At 43.3% G+C, this 20,913-nt stretch overlaps 1 protein-coding gene across 11 annotated transcripts in view; it reads right to left on the bottom strand.

The window, feature by feature from the left end:
* Positions 1 to 20,913, bottom strand: part of lrch1 (leucine-rich repeats and calponin homology (CH) domain containing 1) — a 222,005-nt gene that overhangs the window by 8,548 nt on the left and 192,544 nt on the right. For all 11 annotated transcript variants that reach the window (XM_070975848.1, XM_070975847.1, XM_070975845.1 and 8 more), the window contains 3 exons: positions 11,880 to 11,989; positions 11,201 to 11,338; positions 10,885 to 10,962 (listed from right to left, as the gene is read on the bottom strand). In XM_070975848.1, coding sequence (XP_070831949.1) covers positions 10,885 to 10,962; positions 11,201 to 11,338; positions 11,880 to 11,989 — 326 coding nt within the window. The remainder of the gene's footprint in view (positions 1 to 10,884; positions 10,963 to 11,200; positions 11,339 to 11,879; positions 11,990 to 20,913) is intronic.

A 20,913-nucleotide genomic window follows, 5' to 3' on the forward strand; every position in this document is an offset into this window, starting at 1 on the left:
TAAAAGCTATTAGTACGCTAGCTTGAGGAACCTTTAACACGCTAGCTTACGTAAGCATGGTCAGTAAAGCATTCAGGGAGCAGGTAGCCTGCAAGTTAGCAACGTTCACATAGAGGCTGGCAACAAACAGCAGCAGAGATGGAGGTCAAACATCAACCAGTCAATTCAGATAAACAATGCAAAAAAAAGTCTTTGACTCATTCTTTTAATTTTTTCCTCGAAGAGCCACATGAAAACAATATTTTGTAGGTGTAAAAAAGTAATAATAATACATTTTAATTTCAGATGTTAAAGTTAAAACCTAAAAATATGATATATAAACATATAATGAAATAATTATATTTAAAATGGCAAAAGCAGCAAATACCAAAAGTTGTCTTTAATTGGCATCCCATTGGCTGTATATGGCACGTCCCTATTTGTCCTGTTTCAACAGGAAATATTTCACTTTAGACAAGGGAGAAGGTCTAAGAATGTTGTTTTTTTATCCATTGGGTGGTCCACTAAGTCTTACGTTTTGAGGAAAATCCAACTCGACTATTGAAAAAATGACAAGATTTATTGTATCCTCTCTGAAAAGAGTAACTAATAATTTTAAAATGCAAAACATGTTTGGATTTAGCTAGTCTTTAATTAATTATTATACTCAGATTTTTTAGCGAACATTAATGAGTTAACAGAAATGTTAACTCTACTGAAAACTACCAGTGAAAGTATAGTCAGATTTTTTCCCATTTGACATAATGCACCTCAAATAAGAAACAGGGTGGAGCTGGCAGGTGACAGACAGGATGCTGTTACAGATATGTGCTGGCAAAATTTGGGTAGCACGGTGGAACAAGTGGTAACACTGTCGCCTCACAGCTAGAAGGTCCCCAGTTCGAATCCCACTGTGGGAGCTGGTGGCATGTCCTCCACCATGTCTTCAGTGCCTGCTGCTCGAGGAAAAAGGGGCCTTTCTGTGTGGAGTTTGCATGTTCTCCCCATGTTCACCCGGGGTTTCCTTCTTAAAAATAACCCCCACTAAAAACATGCAAGAAGATCACCAAGGATGGGTCCCTGGGTGCGGGCGCCGGCATCGGCTGGCAGCTGGCAGCCCACCGCTCCTGGTCTGCCACAGAAGAATGACGGACCAGGATGGGTCAAATGCGGAGAAAAATAATTTCACGAAGCATGCCGTGTGTGCAGTCTCCTCCCTGTAGCATGTGTGTGCAGTGATTAATAAAGTTATCTTAATCTAATCTAATCTAAAAGCAGCAAATACCAAAAGTTGTCTTTAATTGGTATCCCATTGGCTGTAAATGCCACGTCCCTATTTGCTGTTTATAGAGGAAATATTTCACTTTAGACAAGTGAGAAGGTCTAAGAATGTTGTTTTGTCATTTGAAAATTTAGTAAACACAAACTTAAGGTTTCAACAACCACTGTAGCTGCACTGTAGGTGTGTAAAACACTTCTGTTTATTCCTATTATTGCAGATTTAAGGGAATAGTCAGACGGGTAACTTAGCTTAGCACAAAGCCTGGAAACAGGGGAATCAGCTGACCTGGTTCGGTCCAAATGTAAATAAATAAATAAACTCACTTAACTCACTGTCTGTTTAATCTACAAGTTATTGGTCCCGAACAAGGAAAAGTCCAGCACATAACACAATACTAATGAGCTTCACAGGTGCTGGGAGGTTTCCTCCCCCTGCTTCCACTCTTTCTGATAAGCTAAGCAAAGCCTATACAGTATATAGAGGCCTGGGAGTTTGAGGGTTCTGAGCAGTATCTTAGCTGTTCCTAGGACTGCAGGCTTCTGGAAAGAGACCTCGGATGTTCCTGGAATCTGCAGAAGCCACTCTCCCAGTTTGTGGATCATTGCCCTCAGTGCTCGGATTACCATTACCTTTACTCCCATCTTCTCTAGCTCCTTTCAGTATTTTTCCTTCTCCTTGATGTCGCAAGGAATCACTACATCCATCACTACTGCCTTCTTCTGTTTGTCTGTCTGGTTGGTTAGCCACCACTATCTTGTCAGTTTGGATCTGGAAGTCCCACAAGTCTTTACTCGGTCATTGTCCACCACTTTAGGAGGTGTTGACCATTTTGACCTTGGGGCTTCCAGCCCATAGTCAGTACAGATGTTCCTGTACACTGCGGAATGGAATGAAGCCCTCTATGCATTGTGAGGAGCTTCCTGGCCATGATATCAGTGGCTTCTATATCCTCCTCTGGTCAGCTGATTATAACAGCAGGGTATCTGATGACTGGCAGCATGTATGTGCTGATAGGACTAAGCACGACCCTCATGTATTATGTATCATGTAATGTGTCTGTCTGTAAGTCTATTTATGTTATACTGTATGTTTAATGTTTAAATGTTTAATGTAATGTTGGAACCTGTACCATGCTGTACTGAAAGCAAATTCCACCAGCCACCGGCTGTGTGGTCATTAAATTAAATCAATCAATCAATAGCCTGGACCTGCCTTACTTATAAGTATTTGGCTTTGGCTGACTTCTTTGCAACCTCCTCGTGGTTCCCATTTACCTGTGGTATCTCAAGGTATTTGTAGCTGTCCTGAACATCTGCAATACTGCCACCTGGCAGTTCATCCCCCTCGGTTCTGATCATCTACCCTCTTCTTGATACCATCCACCCACATTTATCTAGTTCAAATGACATCCCGATGTAGTTGCTGTAGATCCTGGAGATGTGGATTGGGGAGTCATGTCTCGCTCATTCCTGCTAAACAGCTTGATGTCATTCACGTAGAGGTGGTGGTTATTGTTCCGCTTCGGAACCGGTATCCATAGGCATTCTTTGAGATGATCTGGCTGAAGGGTTTCAGGCCTATGCAGAACAGTAGTGGTGCATCACCTTGGTATATGCCACACTTGATGGTGACTTGTGCAACTGGCTTTGAGTTGACCTCCAGAGTCATTTTCCACAGGGCCCTTGAGTTCTTGATGAAGGCATGTAGTGTCCTGTTGATGTTGTACATGTCCAAGCATTCCAGGATCCATCTTGCAGTTAATCCAGGCAGCGCACAAGTTGGTTTGTCTTGCAGTCTTGGGTGACTGCTCTATGACCAGTAGCTGATGCTTGGCTCCCCTGCTATTGCTACTAATTCCTTTCTGGACACCACTCATATATTGGACTATTTGCCTCTTCATCTTAGCTGGTATGATGTCTGACAGGAGCTTCCATGTTATACAGAGAGAGGTTGTTGGTCGATAATTGGATGGGATCGCACCCTTCTTCATGATCAGGACCATCCGCCCTTAGGTCAACCACTCTGAGTGGGTCCCATCCTTCAGCAGTTGGTTCATCTGTACTGCCAGGCATTCATGGACTGCAGTTAGCTTCTTTAGCCAGTAGGTGTGGATCATGTCTGGGCCTGGTCCTGTCCAGCTCTTCATACCTGACACTCTTTCTTGGATGTCTGTGGCCTGCTCTTACGCTACCCACTGAGCATCGGTGCCAGGTGATGGCTCTTTTTCCCATATGCTCTTTCAGTGTCAGTTCTGGATAGATCTACTCTTGTGTTCCTATTCTGCCACCGATAGTACACTTCTCAGTGGAGAACATCCTATGTATGTATGTATGTACATATGTACATAGCTCTTCAGATGAGTAGCCAGACCTGTCAGTCTTTGCTTGGCAGTCTCTAGTTGGTGGTACTTCCTAGGAATCCCTTTCTTCTCCACACCTTTCTGGAGCTCTGAGAGTTGACTATCTTCTCTCTGTGTTGTCTTGATCTTGGCCTCTAGCCTCCTTCTCATTTTATAGCCGAGCATCTCTAGAATCACTGTTGCTGTGGTGTATTTGAATTTGAAAAACTTTAATGTCCCTGAAGGGCAATTTGATTTGCAACAACAGAGCATACATATCTCACATCACTCACACAATGCAATAATACAATAATACAATAAATACAGTAAAAATTCATCACAATTAGTAGGTGTATTGTTCCCACTATAGGCTGTTTAAAAACTTAATCGCGGATGGGATGAATGATTTAAGGTATCTGTTGGATTTGACCTTACAGGGGAAAAAGTACCTTCTCTTAGAAGGAAGAAGCTGGAACTCTGTATGGAGAGGATGGAGAGGGTTCAACAAAATGACCTTTGCCCTCTGAGTGGCTCTAGCTTGATACAGATGGTCAAGATCATACAAGTCAATGCCGATTGTTTTTTGGCAGAGTTTGACCACATTCTTCAGCTTGTTTTTATTTGAAATGCTGAGGTTACCAAACCAGCAGATGAAAGCAAAAATTAAAATAGACTCAATAAAAGAAGAATAAAACATTTTAAGCAGCTTCTTATCAACGTTAAAACACCTCAGTTTCCTCAGATAAAACAACCTCTGATTTGCTTTCCTGCAGATGGCGTCAGAGTTTGTTTCAAAAGACAGTTTATTGTCCAAGATGGTGCCTAAATACTTATACTGGCTGACTACTTCCACTGCTGTGCCTTTAAGAAAGGTTGGGGTGGTGACAGGTGGATTCTTCCGAAAATCTAGAATCATATCCTTTGTTTTTGACACGTTAAGTTGCAGGTAAGAGTCATCACACCATCTAACAAAGTAGTCAAGAACAGGTCCATGGCCCACCTCCTCGTCCTGCAAAAGGCTGACAATCACCAAGTCATCTGCATATTTTAATATGTATCTTGACTCAAACATGCTCTTACAGTAATTGGTGTAGAGCATAAACAACAGTGGTGACAGGACGCACCCTTGGGGTGAGCCTGTGGAACACAGCAGGGATTCAGACAGGGTTTCATTGACCCGAGTTCTCTGTGGCCTCATTGTTAAAAAGTCAATTAACCAGCATATAGTTCCTGAATCAATGCTGGGTATTTTCGACAGCCTCTGGGCAAGAACATGAGGCTGCATACAGTTAAAAGCTGATGAGAAATCAGCAAAGCATAGCCGTGCATGTGTTTTTGTACCCTCCAGGTGCTTGACAACGAAATTCAGCAGTGTTGCCACAGCATCCTCCACCCCTTTCCTGGGTTGATAGACGAATTGGAGTAGGTCAATAATTGCCTGTGTCATAGAGAGCAAGCTTTTTTCACCATATGCTCAAAACTCTTCATCACCACTGAGGTGAGGGCCACAGGACAATAATCATTTAGTGTTTTTGGTGATGATTCCTTCGCCACAGGGACAATAATGGCTTCCTTCCATAAAGAGGGAACTTTGTTCAGTGACAAGGACAACTGAAAAATATATGTGAAAATGTCACTTAAGAATGGGGCACAGGATTTAAGTAGTCGACCACTAAAACCATCAGGCCCATGACTTTTCCTGACGTTGGTCTTTTCAAAAGTGCTCCACACAGTGATTTCATCTAACAGAATCTGACTGCTTACTGAAGCAGCCCTGAACACAGATAGTTCATCAGAGAAATCATTGGAATCAAATCTCAAATAGAACTGGTTTAGTTCTTTTGCCAGGGTAAGGTCAGATTTGTCAGCATGAGACACTCTTTTCTTCTTGTCCTGGATTCCCACCATAGATTTGATTCCTCTCCAAGCGGAGCAAGAATCACCACTCCTAAGTTCATCTTGTACCTTGTTCTTCTACTGCATTTTGGCCAGCCTAATTTCATTTCTCACCATCTTTTGGGCTTCCCTTTGCTCTGTAATGTCTAATAATAAGCTATTTTTTTCCTATTAAGGGAATTCTTGAGGGATTTACTAACCCAGGGCTTATTATTCGGATACAGTGTGATTGTCTTTCTAGGGATGATCATCTCTTCACAGAAGATAATGTAGCTCACCACAGTATGGGCCAGCTCATCTAAAGTGGTACAAGTGTCTTTAAAAACATCCCAGTTTGTGTTGCACAAGCAACCATTCAATTCACGAACAGTGCTCTCTGTCCACAGAGCAACCTCTTTGTGCTCAACTTTCCCCCTCTTAAGAGCTGGCTGGTAGACCGGAGCAAGGAGGACACAGTTATGGTCAGAAGAGCCAAGTGCGAGTTAGTGGAAAGGATTTATAGGCCCCCTTTATTGTGCCATAGCACAAATCCAGTGTTATCCCATGTCGTGTTGCACATTTAACATACTGGTACAGGTGCCCAAGATGCTGGCTCAGGCTGCAAGTGTTAAAATCACCAAGGATAAAATGTGGGGCATCAGGACAGATACTTTGAAATCGGTGCACAAGTTTAGCAATGGTGGACGCTGCTTCTGCCATATTAGCTCTGGGGTGGATTTATACCACTGTTAAGAACACCTGTGGAATTTCCCGTGGCAGGTAAAACGGGCGCAGCGAGACAGATAAGAGTTCAATGTGGGGACTACATACAGATTCTCTTATTTTGACAGTCCTGCACCAGCGAGAATTTACATACAAGCACACGCCCCCTCCCAGTGATTTGCCGGAGATCTGTGTGTCACGATCAAGCTTATACGGCTGGCCAAACCCGTCAATTTCAAAATCCTGATTCTGATCATAATCCTTAAGTCAAGTCTCAGTCAGAGCAATCACACTACGCATTTGTGTAGTCTGGAATATGCCTCACATTCGCCTGGAGTTCATCCACTTTATTCCTTAAAGACCGCACGTTACCCAAGACGATCGAGGGAAGTGGTAAGCGGCAGCCGCTGTCGGACGCCTCCTCTCTGGCCTCGCTTCCTCGTTCGTGCCGCTGTCAACCGCTGACAGCCTCCGGGTCTGTAGAGCGTTGTTTCCCTCGCTGTCGATGTCAGCCTGTCCGGGCAACCACTCTCAGCCTGGTTCCTCCGGATCTCTGGCGGAATGTCATCCAGTGGGATCCCCGCCACTGAATTATTGCAGTGGATAAGAAAATCACGGCTGTAGCTGAGCCGGTAGGATCGGTTGCTTTGTTGGGAGTTGACAGCCATTGCCATGACGGGCAGGTTCAGGAGAAAAACACCCATCAATCCATGATGACTCAGTAAAGGAATATAAAATACGTATAAAATAAAGCAGCCAGTATTGCAAATAAACAGGCTGTTCAGTCGCTTAAAAACCATAGTTAAAACCAGTTAAAAAATCAGTTTCCCCCACTCAAGCACACTCGCACACTGCTGCTGCGTGTCGCCATGACCAGCGCCACCATACCTAAGATGTGTATATCAGCTGATTGGTCTCTGGAATGGTCCTAGTAGAGGTAGTTTGAAGTACTGCATTCACATCTTCAAGCAGACTTCCAGAGGGTACTTTATCACTCAGCCGGGACCCGACATAGGGTCCAGGGATGCCAGGTGCTTTGCTTAGCCATGATCTTCAATCACAGGTCAGTTGCCCTTGTGTTAAGGGTGTTGGTTGCTGGGTGTGGTACCCAATCTCAGAGTGCGGGGAGGATGATTGTACATCCCCTCTGACTTGTCGTCCTGGCTCCCCATAGCGTTGGTGTTGTACGTCATCAATATCTAGTTGTGATAGCAACTGCCGTTTGCGGATATTGGAACACTGAGCTAGCAGTTGTCTCATTGTTAGTCCAGATGTTGGGTTTCAACGCATCCAGTTATCCCACATCCTCTCCATGTACCCCCCTTGGATTACTTGTCTGGTAGGATTCCAAGAATTCCAGGTTTTCTGCTCTTGTCCATCCATGTCTAGTTTCAGTAGCCCACTTCTCATCAGGGTGCCCTGGTTCCCTACTGCCTGATGCAGACCTTGTTGACCCAGGCTCACCAAGTGGTGCAGCAATACACAATGAAGATATCAGTTACAGAGGAATGTAAACACCATTAACTTTCAGAGAATGCGGAAAGCACTGAATTTACCCAGATAAATGAAATAATGATGTCAACAAGCCAAGCCAGGCCAAGGATAAGATAAGACTTTACTGATCCCACGCTGGGGAAATTCCATAGTTACAGCCAGCAAGTATTACAAAGAGTAAGCACTGTGGCATAAAGGGGTCAAAATGAAAAAAAGTAAACAGGATACAGAATAAAAAAAGAACTATGTATGTGTACATTTATACAGATTATAAAAAATTAAAAATAGTAAATGCCATAAAAAAGGACAAAAAGTGACGGGAGTGTTTGATGATGTTTAAACCCAAAAGTAGTATTTTACATTGACTCTGAAGATTGTTAGTGCATATTGCATTTATGAATCGTATGGCTAGTAGTCTGAACCCATCCTATTTCAAATTTAGGATACAGATATGAGAGTGCTATTGATCTTCTCACCTAACTCTTGGCCACAAAGCCATGGAGTTTATTTTTCAAAATGTTGAACTTCTACTTTGGTTTTCTCTTTCCTGCTGCTGTATTTCCCAGACTCCACCAGTAAGACCATAGAACAGTAACTGGACAGTTTCAAGACACTTGTTCAGCTGCTATACTTGTACTGACTCACTGCATTCTCTTTTTACACATCCAGTCAGCATGCTAAGTGTACAGTAGATCTTTTTTTTACAGAAAAAAGTAAAATCAAAAGTTTTCAATATCCAGTCTCTCTCTCTCTCTCTCTCTCTCTCACACACACACACACACACACACACACACACACACACACACACACACACACACACACTTAACCCATAACAGCTCTGTTTCAGACTGAGGCTGTTGTTTTGTTTGACTCCTGTCATGATGGAGGAAGCTGGAAGCCACGAGCAGCAAAGCAATGGTGTTTAGAAGCAATGAGAAGGCGTCAGGCAGGAACAGTAAACTAGTTCTGGGAAAATGTTGAGTGGTTCCAAAGTTTTCAATTAGAGATAGAAACATTATTTGGTAGTAACAGGCACATATTCAAATGTTGTATTCAGTAGATCTTGGCTTTGAGATTAGGATCTCCCAGGCAGAGTATATTGTTTCTTTCTTTTTGATTGTAAAGGAAATTTACAGGGCGCTTTAATTAAGTCTGAAAGCGGAAAATTTAAAGGATCATGTGATGTCACATTTCTGTAACAAAATGTCATTTCAGGCATCAGTTCTGATTTCAGGAGGATCCTGGGACAAATAGCTTGTTGTTAAAAATGGAATCAACAGTCTCCCAGATCTGGTTTACAGTTCAGTGTTGTCAATGGTGTCCTGTAAAAATTCTTGCAGTTTTCACCTGACATACATAAATCATGAGATAATGTAGCTGCTAATGTTGCATTGTCATTAATGTGACCCTGTAAACATAATAGTTTTATTCGCAGGACACCTGCACAGTTCATTTTATGTATTGTGTATATTTGATCAACAATCAGCCAAAAACAAAACGATGACAAAGTGAAACTGTTAAGGATTATGATCAGAACTGGGGGTGTTTTCTGATAGGAGGTTGCTGGTTAAAATCTGTGGGCTGATTTTCAGAATTTGTTTTATCTTTGTTTATCAGTTACTCTGGTTATCTGGCATACCCAGATAAAACTGCCGATTAAATGCACCAATCCTCTACAACAGATGTTTTCAAAGTCTGGCACTGTGGCCCACCCCTTAAACAAAATCAGGACAACATCTGCCCCCATTTCATATGCTGTTTTGGAAATGGAAACAGGGAGCATCATGTTGATAAGGATTCAGTGGACTACAATATGGGCCCTGTTTTTTTACTCAACATTTGTATGTATTTAGCCATTAGCAGTTCCTGTTTACAGTGTAACAATGGGTGCTAGATGACTATCATTGGATTATTTTGATACTGAAGGTATATACTTGTGATGATTATAAGGCAATATCTGGAATTATGAGGAGCATCATATGATTTGTGGACATTGGAGATATGATATCCTCGGGACATATAAATCATACTGGATCTATATGGTCCCGACCTCAGAGATTTGTGTCATGTCAGTGGATTCAGATTTGGCTGTATTAAAACTGAGAACTGAGAACTTTATGATGAACTTATGAAGCAAATTGTGGCAATCTGACATTATTCAACTGTTCAAATTTCAGCAATGAATGTGAAAAGCTGAAACTGGTGCTGTCATGGTGTGGTCAATACTGTATACCAGTGTTTCTCAATTCCGGTCCCCGGGCCCCCCTGACCTGCATGTTTTAGATGTTTCCCTCCTCCACCACACCTGATTCAAATGATCGGCTTGTCATCAAGCTCTGCAGTGGCTTGATTATACATATATTATACAATAACACCAGTGACCATGTTGGATTTTTTTTACAAAGATTTTTTTAAAGATCAATCTTTGAGTTTGACAAGAGTTTAACAGAAAAAGTCATCAGCGTTTGATGCCATATTAGAAATGTTACTTGTGGTAAGTTTTGGAAAAAACAGGAAGAAACTTCAAAATGACTCCCAGTTCGAGGTGACTATACTGTTGTCACAGCTTTAACTGGGTGGTGGTTTGATTATTGTATAAAGTGGCATGTCTTACCAATACATTCTCACCTCCAATTCGTCACATATAGAAGATGGTCAGGGCACCCTGGTGTCACTGTTTCAGACATTGGGGACCTTTAGTCATTTTTCAATGTGCAGGGCTCCACAGTCAAGTTAGCAGGAATAAAGCAACATAAGCTTAACAACGTCCAATTTTTTTCAAAATAAGGCTTGCTGAGAACAACAATAATCACAAGGTCAACGTTGTAAAACAGTGGCACTTTGGTTAGGTTTAAGTACCAAAACTACTAGGTTTGTTACCTTACTTCACATACAAAAAAAAGCCTCCACTTCTGGTTTCACATTGGACACAAATCCAGGTTTCCTGGGTGGAGATCCTGTGCTTGACCCATTCACCCACCCCAAACTCCTCTACAGGTGGACTTTTCTTGCTCTTTATACAATGTCATTTGCTGCATTGAGAGTGAGAACGGCCCTATAGAAGTCTATCAGACTACCGTGCACGTTGAAAAATGATAATAAAGGGGTATCCCGTGCTTTGTAAAGCGACACCAAGGGGCTCTGGCCAAGTGCCCATATGTGACAGTTAGGAGTAAGAACAGGTTGGTCTTACCTCTGGTACGCCAATTTTTTTGCAGGCATGCAGGAAGTTCTCCACATTTCTCCGACACTTGGCCATACTGAGTTTGGGCTGGAAGCACAGAGTAACACAAAGATGCATTTATACAGAAGGAATACTGTTCTACACTTAGGATCCTGCAAACAAAATACATTTCCATTTCAATAATCACCAGTCTTATGTGCAACTTGTTTAAAGAGAATATGTCACAGAATCTCTGGAGTGTTACATTTTATGCACTTTGGTTTTTAGAGTATTAAGAATATTCATCTCAGGGATCAAAGGTCATGACTGATAGTTTCAGAAGTACCACTGCAGGCGAGGGAACGTGGATGCTGGCAACAGAGCGTGGGCGAATATGATTAGCCAGATGACAGAGCACAACGCCATCCATCAGAGATGATCCTAGGTCTTCAGGAAGGACCACCTTCAGTCTGCTCTCGATGCTCTGAGGAGTAAACAACAATATCAATAGGTATGTGCGAGTATGGGTTAACATTAAAAAAGAAAGTCAGTCCACAAAATTTAAAGGATTGCTCTGCCTCAGTTCCACACTACTAACAGTATAAGACACTGTCCTGTGAGCTATACAAGTTTTTAATGCAGTTTTTCCAGTTAGTATATAATAATGTGTTGAGCAAAGCTCAACTCTGCCACAAAGACAAAGCGTTATAGAAAATACAGTCCATTCGCCATTTACACAGTTTACAACAACAAAGATTGGGGTTTGGTTTGATTGGGGTCTGATTTAAAACGTGATCATCTGCCCTGTCTGTGCTGTCTTGATGTCATGTTCCCACATCTAGGAAAGAAACACGGTAAATACATTTTTTGAATCACTGATTGAATGGGTGCACAGAAGTACAAAATCAAGTCCCAGGTTGTATAAAAACAAAACAAAAAACAAACCCCAAAACAGAATTTTCCTTAAATCACAGGAAAATGTGATTACGAATAATTAGTAAACAGTGAGGTTAAGTGTGTCTCACGTCTCGTAGTTGCTCCATGAGCTCCAGTTCCTCTCGCAGCTGCTCCATCTTTCTTCGCATGGTGAATTGAGGATCAACAGACTCCAGACTCTTGTGGCTGCGCAGGAACACTGCAACAAACACAACAACAAAAACAACAAAAACAGGCAGCATTAGACTGAGACAGCAAAAACACAATAACCCAATTAAGGCCGACACTAGAAGAAAAATAACGCACCTCAAACATAAAAAACTAATTGCACCTCTTGGGCAGTGATAATTCTCTGACTTCTGAGGAGGAAAATATGTCAAGATCAGCACAGTTTTACAAGCTGGTACTAGTGCAGAGAAATCATGACTGCTTCAAGATCTTTCTGATGTCATGAGCTCAAATACACAAATCACAGAAGTTCACACCAGGAAAGAACCAGTCAAATTATAGCGATAGAGTTGATCCTGAACACAAAGGACATGTGGATCTTTCCAAAATATTTGCTTGGTGGTGGCAGTTAATAACCTACAATATCGGGCTGACTGCACTGTTCAGCATCATGAGGAAAAGGTATCTCTCCTAAAGCTTTAGTGGTTCATTGAAAGTGTTTATGTAAAATGCCAGGTACTTTTTCAAGCTTTCTACTTTAGAAACTTATAGGTTTGGGCGCACCTATAGCTCAGTTGATAGGTTGTGCGCCCTATGTATCAAGGCTGTTAGTTCTCTGCAATGGCCGCTGGTTCGATTCCCTGCGTGTTGTCCCCTCTCTCTCTTCCCCCTTTCCTGTCATACCTTCAGCTGTCTCTTTAATAAAGGCTAGAAAAGCCCAAAAAATAATTTAAAAAAATAAAAGAAACTACGCATAGGCAATTTACAGTGAGAGCTGTGGCACATTTACCACTCAAAATGCAGGCTTAGTTTTTTTAAAACAAATTGTTCCTTGATTTCAGATAGAAGCACACAAAAGCAGCAGACAACCATGGTTTTCACATCTAAAATGACAACTGTTGCTCATAGATTTGATCAGAATCAGAATCAGCTTTATTGGCCCAGTATGTGTGCACCCGTGTTAACATTGCACTCAATGTACATGCACATGAAAAAAATCCATACAGCTCAATGAGGACAAAGCAAAACAAAGAATAATGAGGCAATAAACTATATATACAGTGAAATTTACAAAGTGCAGGTATTTATATTGACAGTGACAGTGAGTGGTGAATGAATCAGAATCAGAATCAGAAAAAGCTTTATTGCCAAGTACGATTTTACACATACAAGGAATTTGCTTTGGTGAGGTTGGTGCATGACACATCTATTAAAAAGAAGCTATTAAAAACACTTGACATGCTTTCATGCAATAAAACCTATTCGTAACAAGTGGTGCAGGTAACTGGTATGCAGTTATGCATGTGTGACAATTTAAAAGCTTAACATCAACAGCGCAAAATATATACACTGATAACTAAACACTATATATTTTGTTTAGTTATCAGTGTATATATTTTGTATTATATGTCTATTTTATATTTTGTTTTAAATTGTTGTAAGGAGCACCTAAAATAACTAAAATAATTTCCCCTCTGGGATCAATAAAGTACTTCTGATCCAGTTATATGAAAACACAGCATTGCATACCAGGCAGCAAGTGAATTGGATTTGGTTTATAGAATGGACAATGTCATGAATAAGATCACTTTGGGTGGACACTGTAAATAGTTTGCATTGTGACGCTACAATCCAGCAGACGGCAGTGATGCAACACTTATGAATGCCAACTGCCATAGAACTTAACAGAAGAAGACAGCAACAACTGACTGTCTTTTGTCACCAATATACATTTCTTGTCTACGCGTGTTTCTTGTCAACACTTTTTAGCTAAAGAAGTACTCTACTTTGACAGATGTCCAGAAATAGCTATTAAGTGGCTACTTTAGCAAACCACTACCTATAAAGAAGGGAGACAACATGGATAATGTGGAGCACTGCACAAACTAAGAGCAAAGTTGCAGTCTGCTGAATTTTGGGGGCTGGTCTTTGAATCAGAGGACATCACCAAAACCACCTTTCAACTTGACAGAGATTCCACTGTGTGAGAATGGATGTGATTAAAACAAGCAGGAAAATGCTCGATCTAATTCGAGGTGAGTACTATGAATTTGTACAGTATGTTATAGTCAACTCATTCAACAATCCATTGATTTTGTATTTGTATCTTAATGTAATAGTTTGAAGAGGCCATTTGGTGTTGAGTCTCTGCATATATACAACTTTAAAAATGTGAATAGGCTGCTTAACTTTTTCAACAAAATTCCTTGGGGTTGAGGAGTAATGACTCTGGCCTCTGAAGTGGGTAATGTAACAGAAGGCCTGCTTATACTAGGCGCTGTACGAGCGGCAGCCTTTTACAGCAGCTCGCTAGACTTTAAGAGTTTTTCTTATTTTTTTTCTGCTTTCTTGTGCATCTTCTTTTATTATTCTTTTTAATCTACGTGTTTGTTAAAATCTGGCGCATCAGAGACATTAAACACGGTGACTCTGGCGCCACTTCGTAATCACTTTTTACAACCCGTACACTTTCTCCGCATCTGTGGGTCCCTGAGAGACAATGGCTCCCATTGTTTACAGTAGGGATCAGCTGCTGACCCTGCGTAACACAGCTGTGCGGCCGCAGGAGCAACCTGATGTCCCCCGTGAGTTAAGGAGGAGGATGCGGGGGTGCCGCGCAGGTATTAAACGTCGCAACAGGAGGAGAGCTTACAGACCGACTCTCCCGTCCGTCATCATGGGGAATGTAAGATCTCTCCCCAACAAGATGGATTAGCTGGCAGCGCTGACGCAGGACTACCAGCGGTGCAGTTTGCTACTTTCCACGGAGACTTGGCTGGGAATGCAGCACATGGACGCGACTGTGGCGCTGCATGGATTTTCACTCGTTCGAGCGGACCGGACAGAGAAGAGCAGTAAGAGGAAATTTGGAGGGCTGGTAATATTTGTGAACGATAGATGGTGTAACTCCAGGCACATCACTATCAAGGAGCAGCACTGCTGCCCGGACATTGAACTGTTGGCTGTTAGTCTGAGGCAATATTATCTGCCATGGGAGTTCTCACACGCCATAGTGGTGGCTGTGTATATTCCTCCCTCTGCTAACGCTGACGCAGCCTGTGACGTCATGAACACCGTGATCAGCAGGCTGCAGACCCAGAAACCACAGGCCTTCTTACTGATCTCTGGGGATTTTAATCATGCCTCTCTGTCCTCCACTCTGCCCAAATTCATCCAGTATGTCACATGTGCCACCAGAGACAATAAAACACTGGACTTATTCTATGCCAACACCAAGGAGGCATACGAATCATCACCCCTCCCTCCTCTGGGAAGAGCTGATCACAACCTGGTTCATCTCCTGCCTGTCTACAAGCCCCTTGTCAACAGGCAACCAGCTGTGTCCCGCACAGTGAAGAGGTGGTCTGACGAGGCTGAAGAGGCTCTGAAGGACTGCTTCAAGACAACCATGTGGGATATATTCAACGACTCTCATGAGGAGGACATCGACAGTTTGACAGACAGCATCACGGACTACATAAACTTTTGTGTGGAGAACACTGTACCCACCAGGACTGTACGGTGTCACTCCAACAACAAACCCTGGATTAATCCTGACATTAAGGCTCTTCTAAAGGAGAAGAAGAGGGCCTTCAAGTCAGGAAGCAAAGAGGAACTGAAAACTGTTCAGAGGGAGCTCAGAAGGAAACTCAGGGAGGTGAAGGACAAATACAGGAGGAGAATGGAGGAACAGCTGCAGGAGAACAACACCAGAGGAGTCTGGAGAGGCCTGAAAACCATTTCAGACCACCAGAAGCCAAACTCCCAGGCAGCCGGGATTCAAAGTGGGCAGATGAGCTGAACAGCTACTTCTGCAGGTTTGAGGAAGCATCTGCCCCTCCCCCAGCTATACCAGCCCTGCAGAAGCCCTCCTTTGTTCTGCCAGCACTCTGCCCAAGTACCCCCCCCCCCCACAGTATTCAGCTCACCACCTCCAACGCCTCCCCCCACTGTTCCTCCCAGCCCCCCAGCCACTTCACAAGACACTCAACCCCCCTGCTCCAACTTGTCTCTCACACCTCTCCAGGTGAGAAATCAGCTGAGGAGGTTAAAGACCAGGAAGGCTGCAGGACCGGATGGCCTCAGTCCCAGACTCCTCAGATCCTGCTCTGATCAGCTGAGCGGGATCATTGGACATTTGTTCAACCTGAGTCTGAGGCTGGGAAGGGTGCCGCGACTCTGGAAGACATCCTGCGTGGTACCTGTGCCAAAGACCCCACATCCTAAGGACCCTAGCTGCTACAGGCCGGTGGCACTAACATCGCACCTCATGAAGACCTTGGAGCGGCTGGTCCTTGCCCACCTGTGCCCCCTGGTGAGCTCGTCCATGGACCCGCTGCAGTTCGCGTACCAGCCTGGCATCGGAGTGGACGATGCCCTCATCTTCCTCCTCCATTGAGCCCTGTCTCACCTGGAGCTGCCGGGGAGCTCTGTGTGGGTCCTTTTCCTGGACCTCAGCAGTGCTTTCAACACCATCAGGCCAGCCATCCTGAGGAACAGGCTGGAGCTTTCAGGAGTGGACCAACACCTTACATGCTGGATAGTGGATTACCTCTCCAACCGTCCACAGTATGTGAGGACACGGGACTGTGTGTCAGGGACTGTCCTCTGCAGTGTGGGGGGCCCCCCAGGGAACGGTGCTGGCACCGTTCCTCTTCACCCTTTATACAGCGGACTTTTCCCACCTGTCACCCACCTGCCACCTGCAGAAGTTCTCTGATGACTCTGCCATTGTCGGCCTCATCACAGATGGGGACGATAGGTCATACAGAGGACTTATTCAGGATTTTGTGGACTGGTGTCAGCAGAACCACCTGCTGATCAATGCGGATAAAACCAAGGAGTTGGTTGTGGACTTCCGCCGCCGCCGCCCGCACTCTCCCCCATCACCAGTGAACATCCAGGGAAGAGACATTGAGATGGTCACATCTTATAAGTACCTGGATGTTCATCTGAACAACGAACTGGACTGGACTCATAACACCACTGGACTTTATAAAAAAGGACAGAGCAGACTCTACCTGCTCAGGAGGCTGAGGTCTTTTGGGATGCGGGGGGCACTCCTGAAGACCTTCTATGACTTGTTGTGGCCTCTGCCTTGTTCTATGGTGTAGCCTGCTGGGGGAGCAGCATCACAGCAGCTGACAGGAAGAGGCTGGACAAACTCATCAGAAAGGCCAGCTCTGTCCTGGGATGCCCTCTGGAACAGGTGGAGGAGGTGGGGGAAAGGAGGATGACAGCCAAGCTGTCTTCCATGACAGACAATGACTGCAACCCCCTCCAACACACACTCACTGCACTGAGGAGCTCCATCAGTGACAGGATGCTACATCCAAAGTGTGTGAAGGAGTGGTATCGCAGGTCTTTCCTTCCTGCAGCCATCAGACTTTACAATAGAAACTGCTCCAAGTAGGCGGTACAATAACCTGCATAACATTCTGTGCAATAGCTGAACTGAACAATTTTTTGGAAAACAATCTGTGCAATAACCTGGGCAATAATCTGTGCAATATTTCAGTACATAAAAGCCTGTAATCTGTGCAATATTTTTTCTGTAAACTGTGCAATATTTTAGGTCTGTAAATACTATTCCCGGTACACCCTTTTGTATATACTTTGTGTTAACTGCATGCACTTTGTCTTTTAATATTCTATTCTGTTATTGATGCTGCTGTGAAATTCGGAATTTCCCCTCGAGGGACGAATAAAGGAATATGAATTGAATTGAATTGAATTGAATTGAATTGAATTGAATTGAATTGAATTGAATTGAATTGAATTGAATTGAATAAAATGGTACAGAATTCACTGAATGCCAAATCTCATGACAAACTAATTTGAAAGGTCGGCAGAACAGAGTAATAACTCCAGGGTGAGTTGGTTGAAAACTCTAAATGGTAAATGGACTGTATTTATATAGCCCGATGACAACTCAAAGTGCCTTTACATTACAAGTCTGCATTTGCCCACTCACACACACATTCATAGAATAATAGAGGATGCAGTCATCACCCTGCTCCATCGATATCTTTCTCATCTGGAGAACACTGGGATAGCCAGGGTTGTGTTTTTTGACCTCTGTAGTGCTGTCAACACAATCGACCATCTGCTTAGGGGGAAGCTGGAAGGAGATGGAGTAGACTGCCTTGCTGCATGGACCATCAACTACTGCACCAATAGACCACAGTATGTGAGGCTTCAAGACTGCATGTTCGGTGTGGTAGTTTGCAGCAGAGGGGCTCCACAGGGCGCAGTGCTTTCCCCTTTCCTCTTCACCCTCTACACATCAGACTTAAGACACAACACCGACAGCTGTCACATCCAGAGGGTCTCAGATAATACAGCCATTGTTGGATATGTATCACAGGGGAACGAAAAGGAATACAGGGAGATCATAACCAACTTTGTAGGCCGCTGAACCACCTACACATAAACGCCAGCAAGACGAAGGAGATGGTGATTGATTTCTGAATGAAGGTACCACAGACTACACTGGTGAACATCAAGGGCTTTGACATTGAGATTGTGAACGTGTACAAATACTTGGGTGTTCATCTTAACCACAAACTGGACTGGACAAACAACACAGATGTCCTATATAGGAGGGGCCAAAAGTCATCTACACCTGCTTAGAAGACTGAGGTCCTTTGGAGTATGTAAGTCACTGTTAAAAACATTTTAAGACTCTGTGGGGCTATCTGCAGTTTTCTATGTGGTGGTCTGCTGGGGTTGTGGAAGCTCAGAGAGGGACAGAAAAAGATTGAACAAACTAGTCAGGAGAGCTGGCTCTGTCCTGGACTGCCCTCTGGACACCATGAAGGTGGTGGCTGAGAGAAGGATATTCACCAGGCTGACATTGATCATGGACAACCCATCCCACTCCTTGCATGAGACAGTGGAGGGTATAAGCAGCTCCTTCAGTTGCAGACTGCTGTGGATGCAGCAGTCTGCTACTGAAGAGTAGGAAAGTATGTAAGAAAGAACACTATCGCAGGTCCTTCATTCCTACAGCTGTCAGACTGTTTAACACCAGCATTGTGTAATGTAGCACCGTGTTGATGCTTTTTTCTCCAATTCTACATCACAGGCCTACTGTTTCCTTGCATGGCTCTTATCAAGGCTAATATATGCTCACATTATCCATTTCATCTGGTGCAATGCCATTACATCTTATTTGGTTGTAGATATTTTTTTTTCAAGTGTGCAGTAACACTATTATCCATGTTAGCAACAGTATTTTTATAAACTGTACGTATTGTGCATAATACATGGATCGTGAAATTCAATGTCCTTTCCATGCAACAGTGTTTCTCAAGTACAATACATCATATGACACTGCCAGTTTTCTCATAAGAATATAGGAAATAGTATTTTTATGGGCAGTAGTATTTTAATGTCATTTTGTATTTTTATAATCTGTACATAATGTGCATATAGATAGTTTATTTTCTGTTCTACTGTATATCCTGTATACTTTTTATCTTGACCCTTCTGTGCCATTGTTTTTGCTTTTTGTAATGCTTGCTGGCTGTAATGACTTAATTTCCCTGGTGTGGGATCAATTGAGTCTTATCTTATCTTTGCACTCAGATATCCAGTGACACAGAAAAAGATTTTCTGCCAAAAGAGATGGAGAAAGTTTATGTAAGCGCAACATTCAGATGCAGTCAGGACTCAGAGTACTTCTAGCTCAGGCTTTGTTACAGGAGCAGTCATGTGGAGAGAGTTCATCGCTCACGTGTAACCACCTGCAGAGCAACATGCTGAAAACTTGGCTGACTGACTGACTACACATTAAAACACCTGTGTGGACAAATTTTCTGTGAATATAACACCTGGCAAATTATTCTGATGGCTAGTTTTGTTCACCGAAATTATTACATAAACCTCGATAAAACTTGTGCATTCAAGAATTCTGCCGACAAGGTGACATTACTTCACCTAGTGGTGGATGAGGTATCCATAGGTATCCACACAGTACAACTGTACAATCTGCATTAAAAAATAAAAGGATTCGAAACTTCCGCTTTCGACATGGCATAGGCAGCCGCTCGAAAACCCAGCTCCGTCAGACCCATAACAAAAATAGCCTAAAGCATAGATAAACCCGACGAATGAACACGAGAAGTAACAGGGACAATTCCACGGCAATGAACGGCAGCCAGAAAGTAAACAAGAGGGACAATAAAGCAACTAAACAAGAAGAAATGAAGACCAGCCAGAAGCAGCTAACATTAGCAGCAACATCACCACCTGGGGCTAACACCTGCGAAACAAGCAGTGAATCAGAGATGATAGCAGAGCTATGTAAGCTCCGACAGGAGAATGGAGAAGCTTTCCGGGACACCAACCTGTTGTTAAGCAGGCTGGAGACATCAATGGGTGAAATAAAGCAACAGATGGAAAGATTGAATGAATCAGAATCAGAATCAGAATCAGAATCAGAATCAGAAAAAGCTTTATTGCCAAGTACGATTTTACACATACGAGGAATTTGGTGAGGTTGGTGCATGACACATCTATTAAAAAGAAGCTATCAGAACAGTAAAAATTATGACGGGAAAAAATTGTTCTTGTGGCGTGAGGATTTGGTCCTGATGGACCGCAGCCTCCTGCTAGAGGGGAGTGTCTGAAAGAGTTTATGTCCAGGGTGGGAGGGATCAGCCACAATCTTTCCTGCACGCCTCAGCGTCCTGGATGTGTACAGCTCCTGGAGAGACGGGAGATTGCAGCCAATCACCTTCTCTGCAGACCGAATGACACACTGCAGTCTGCCCTTGTCCTTGGCAGTGGCAGCAGCGTACCAGATGGTGATGGAGGAGCTGAGGATGGACTCAATGATGGCTGTGTAGAAGTGCACCATCATTGTCTTTGGCAGACTGAATTTGAGAGGCTATCCGCAGAGGATAGGAGCATACAGAGGTTAGGAGCATACGGCAGGAAAGAGCTTTGAGC

Source organism: Chaetodon trifascialis, chromosome 12 (assembly GCF_039877785.1).
Source record: "Chaetodon trifascialis isolate fChaTrf1 chromosome 12, fChaTrf1.hap1, whole genome shotgun sequence".
Taxonomy (NCBI): domain Eukaryota; kingdom Metazoa; phylum Chordata; class Actinopteri; order Chaetodontiformes; family Chaetodontidae; genus Chaetodon; species Chaetodon trifascialis.